This window comes from Lottia gigantea, assembly GCF_000327385.1.
Source record: "Lottia gigantea unplaced genomic scaffold LOTGIsca_219, whole genome shotgun sequence".
Lineage (NCBI taxonomy): Eukaryota > Metazoa > Mollusca > Gastropoda > Lottiidae > Lottia > Lottia gigantea.
In genome coordinates this window covers 142,455-147,684 of record NW_008708547.1, presented here as the reverse complement: position 1 = coordinate 147,684, position 5,230 = coordinate 142,455, and the positions used below count along the sequence as shown (strand labels likewise).

Below are 5,230 nucleotides of genomic sequence, written 5' to 3'. Positions count from 1 at the left end.
AACATAGATAATCTGTTGTTAGCTGCCATGTATCGAGACGAGAACATAGATTGTCTGTTGTTAGATGCTATTTATCGAGACGAGAACATTGTTAGTCTGTTGTTGGCTGTTATGTATCGAGACGAGAACATAGATAGTATGTTGTTAGTTGCTATGTATCGATGCGAGAACATAGATAGTCTGTTGTTAGTTGCTATGTATCAAGTCGAGAACATAGTCTTTTGTTAGCTGCTATATTTATCGAGACGAGAACATAGATAGTATGTTGTTAGCTGTTATGTATCAAGTCGAGAACATAGATAGTCTGTTGTTAGCTGCTATGTATCGATACGAGAACATAGATAGTCTTTTGTTAGTTGCTATTTATCAAGTCGAGAACATAGATAGTCTGTTGTTAGCTGCTATGTATCTATACGAGAACATAGATAGTCTTTTGTTAGTTGCTATTTATCGAGACGAGAACATAGATAGTCTGTTGTTAGCTGCTATGCATCGATACGAGAACATAGATAGCCTGTTGTTAGCTGCTATGTATCGAGACGAGAACATAGATATTCTGTTTTTAGTTGCTATATATCCAGACGAGAATATAGATAGTCTGTTGTTAGCTGCTAAATATCGACACGAGACCATGGATAGTCCGTCGTTAGCTGCTGTTGTTAGCTGCTATATATCGAGACGAGAACATAGATTGTCTGTTGTTAGATGCTATTGATCGAGACGAGAGCATTGACAGTCTGTTGTTAGCTGTTATATATCGAGACGAGACCATAGATAGTCTGTTGTTAGCTGCCATGTATCGAGACGAGAACATAGATTGTCTGTTGTTAGCTGCTATTTATCGAGACGAGAACATAGATAGTCTGTTGTTAACTGCTATATATCGAGACGAGAAAATAGATTGTCTGTTGTTAGATGCTATTTATCGAGACGAGAACATTGATAGTCTGTTGTTAGCTGTTATGTATCGAGACGAGAACATAGATAGTCTGTTGTTAGCTGGTATGTATCGATACGAGAACATAGATAGCCTGTTGTTAGCTGCTATATATCGAGACGAGAACATTGATAGTCTGTTGTTAGCTGTTATATATCGAGACGACAACATAGATAGTCTGTTGAAAGCTGGTATGTATCGAGACGAGAACATAGATTGTCTGTTGTTAGCTGGTATGTATCGATACGAGAACATAGATAGTCTGTTTTTAGCTGGTATGTGTCGAGACCAGGACATAGAAAGTCTGTTGTTAGTTGCTATGTATCAAGCCGAGAACATAGATAGATTGTTGTTAGCTGCTATGTATCGAGACAAGAACATAGATAGTCTGTTGTTAGCTGCTATGTATCGAGACGAGAACATAGATACATCGAGACTAGAACATAGATAGTCTGTTGTTAGTTGCTATGTATCGAGACTAGAACATAGATAGTCTGTTGTTAGCTGCTATGTATCGAGACTAGAACATTGATAGTCAGTTGTTAGCTGGTATGTATCGATACGAGAACATAGATAATCTGTTGTTAGCTGCCATGTATCGAGACGAGAACATAGATTGTCTGTTGTTAGATGCTTTTTATCGAGACGAGAACATTGATAGTCTGTTGTTGGCTGTTATGTATCGAGACGAGAACATAGATAGTCTGTTGTTAGCTGGTATGTATCGATACGAGAACATAGATAGCCTGTTGTTAGCTGCTATATAGCGAGACGAGAACATTGATAGTCTGTTGTTAGCTGTTATATATCGAGACGAGAACATAGATTGTCTGTTGTTAGCTGCTATTTATCGAGACGAGAACATAGATAGTCTGTTGTTAACTGCTATATATCGAGACGAGAACATAGATTGTCTGTTTTTAGATGCTATTTATCGAGACGAGAACATTGATAGTCTGTTGTTAGCTGTTATGTATCGAGACGAGAACATAGATAGTCTGTTGTTAGCTGGTATGTATCGATACGAGAACATAGATAGCCTGTTGTTAGCTGCTATATATCGAGACGAGAACATTGATAGACTGTTGTTAGCTGTTATATATCGAGACGACAACATAGATAGTCTGTTGTAAGCTGGTATGTATCGAGACGAGAACATAGATTGTCTGTTGTTAGCTGGTATGTATCGATACGAGAACATAGATAGCCTGTTGTTAGTTGCTATGTATCGAGACGAGAATAGTCTGTTGTTAGTTAGAAAGGAAGTTTTTTTCTTATTCAATTCATCTTGTATAGAATTAATTATTAATGTGAAGGTCAAAACTCATTGCCTTTTTAAAGAAGTAGCTATCAGGTTAACTTGAAAATTGACAAAATTTTCTTTGTTTTCAATGAAGAAGAAATAAAGAAAGTGAAAGAACCAGATATTGATGAAGGTGTACACTAATGCAAACAAAATATTACTATACTTATGACATAATGAAATAAGTAATATGTTTTGGAGGCTTTTAACATAAAATCAATATGATGTTTCTGAGGCTTATGTCATAAAAATCCTTTTTAACATTACAGCATCTTGATTTCTTTTTGTTATATTTCAGGAGGAAATTGAAAGAAATTACAATGTTTAGCTTGTGAGTTACATCTGAACTGTTTCCACCTTTAATCCGTGAGACATTTTCGACACTAACACTGAATATTGATTTAATTTTTCTTACATGAATTAATTTCATAGTGATGAATAAGCTTATATTATGTAACTGTGCTTTTTACTTTTCTAAAAAAATCAAATGAAAATAACTCCAAATTAGTCCAAGTGCTCATATTTTGGTGTTTATTGTACATTTTAATGTAAATATGTAAAACCTTTTACTTTCATATTACATATCAGAATGTTTAAATTAGATAATCTTTTCTATTTTTTGTTGTGCGAATCTTTAGTTTCCATATGTGATAAATTGAAAAACTTTGTCTTGATTTGTTTTATTTATGATAAAGTTTATAACATAAAAAAAAATGTTTATAGGAAAGGTGGTGGGTTGGTAACGAATTCTCTTGCAGGAGCTGCGTCATTTCCGGTTAACTCTTTCTGGAATTGCAAGAACCACAGGCATCGGACGAAGAATTGGAATGTCCCAAATAGAAGTCAAATATGAACCCGATACACATAAAAAGGATGGAAAACCTCTTTACAATCCCTTTAATAAGCAAAGTTTTTTCCTGGCACAATATACAATATTGCAATTATAATTTTCCATTTTTTTTTATTTCTATTGACTCAAAACAAAGCCATTGTTCAATGTTTTCTGAATCAACACATCAAAGTAAACTGTTTATTATCATATGAACCACATTTTTTCCTCCATGACGACAAGAAACACACTCAGAAAAAGATTAACTTAATTATCATATTAATGAAATATGACCAACAATAATTATCACATTGGACATAAATAACTAGAATTGGTAAAAAATCAAACTTTGTCATAATTTGGCTGTAGTTGTAATTATTTTCATCTATTTTGGACTATCGTCCTTTAAAATTGATTGGACCTGTAACTTTTATCAATAATTAAAAACTTTCTCCAATAGAAGTTTTAACTAACTACACAAATAACATCATTCACTTGGATGAGATAAATAAGATAAACCGCAAATCACACTACAGTACTGTTAATAATACTGTGTAGACAATGATTCAGCGACTTTCTACCGGCATTAGCTTCAAAAACAACTCGAAGTGGTGTCGTCTCACTGTTAGAAAACAAAGAAATGACTGAGATAGTGACAATTAATTTCATTCCATTCTCTGTCAGGTTCCACGGTCTCTATATAACCTTTCTTCTTCTAGGGTTAGGTTTCGGGGAAGGGAGGGTTTGATTCTCCCAAATGTACAGGCCTAAACTTTCTATCTTTCACTTTAACGTACGAAGTATTCGACATAAACTTAATTTAATTAAGGAAGATGTCGATGAAAATCTAATATGTAGCTTTACCGAAAATCATTTAGATCATAATGTAAAAAATGAATCTTTGACATGGCCAGGTTTCCACACACCTATCCGAAAAGATAGAAATTCCTATGGGGGTGGTGTTATCGTATATGTCAATCAAAATGTCACTAACTTGTAAAAGGAGATTAGACTTAGAATTCCCCAAGATTGAAAGTGTTTGGATTGAATTCAAAATACAGAACACTACGTATCTTCTAGGCACATTCTTCAGACCCCCAAATAGTGAAAACTATGATCTATTCTGGGCCAACTTTGAACGATCTATAGAAACTGCATATGATTTCACAACCAATGTTCTTGTCGTAGGCGACCTAACGAGTACAACAGCGATTTTACACCAAATTTTGTTAACTAATAACTTAAAAACTGTGTTAATGAGCCCTCTAGAGTAACAAGCTCATCAGCAACCCTTATTGATGTCATACTAGCAAATGATTCCATATGTTGCGATTTCTCTGAAGTTATTGAATTTGATAAAAAATATTTCAGACCATAAAGGTGTGTGTGCCACATTCGATATAGCTGTTTCTCAGCCATTGAATTTTACCAAAAACATTTTCATTTATAAACTTGCCAATTTTGAACTATTAAACAATCTTATTAAAAATTTCGATTGGATTAATACTTTTTACAATTTAAACACAAATTCGGCATGCGAAATATTCTACAAGATTCTGAACAACTTCATTGATAAATATATACCACAGAAAAACATTACTATAAGACCCTCAGACAAACCTTAGTTTAATTCAAATATAAGACGCCACATTCGCATTCGTAACAGGCTTAGAAAAATTGCAAAAAGATCTAAATCTGTAAATGACCTGATTAAATATAAAAAACAACGTAATAAAGTGAACAATCTTAAAGAGGTTTTAAAACAGGAGTATGAAAATAAAATCCTGGAATGTTTAAACTCCGGCAATGCTGTCTCGTCCAATAATACATATTGGAATGCCTTGAAAAAATTACTTAACCAACATGTGTCGCAAATAATACCCCCTTTAGTTTCGGAAAATGGAACTGACATGATTAGCACAGATGATGAGTGTAGTATTGTGGTCTGAATAATTAGAACTCGAAATAGAGTTGTTTCCCTGCATAATTTTAGTTACTGGATTATCAAGATCTTTATATAGTTTGTTTATGTATGACGCCATTGTTGTTGATAATTAAATATATAAATTAAGTTTTTGCGGATTCTATGAGCTAGTGAGGCCATTACATATGGCGACGAGGATGGTGCCGGTTTAAAGAACTTTTTAGACTAAATGTTATG

General features: G+C 33.8%; 2 protein-coding genes across 2 annotated transcripts in view; one reads left to right on the top strand and one right to left on the bottom strand.

The window, feature by feature from the left end:
• Positions 1–794: 794 nt before the first annotated feature.
• LOTGIDRAFT_174825 (hypothetical protein) lies at positions 795–2,070 on the top strand (the record flags this gene model as incomplete). Its single annotated transcript, XM_009054483.1, has 2 exons — positions 795–1,212; positions 1,751–2,070. The coding sequence occupies 2 exons, from the start codon at positions 795–797 to the stop codon at positions 2,068–2,070; spliced, it is 738 nt and encodes a 245-aa protein (XP_009052731.1).
• An 887-nt stretch (positions 2,071–2,957) lies between these two features.
• The window catches only part of LOTGIDRAFT_239301 (hypothetical protein), a gene marked incomplete at both ends in the record, with an annotated part of 12,855 nt that continues 10,582 nt past the window's right edge, over positions 2,958–5,230 (bottom strand). The window contains one exon of the mRNA XM_009054482.1: positions 2,958–3,026. Coding sequence (XP_009052730.1) covers positions 2,958–3,026 — 69 coding nt within the window. The remainder of the gene's footprint in view (positions 3,027–5,230) is intronic.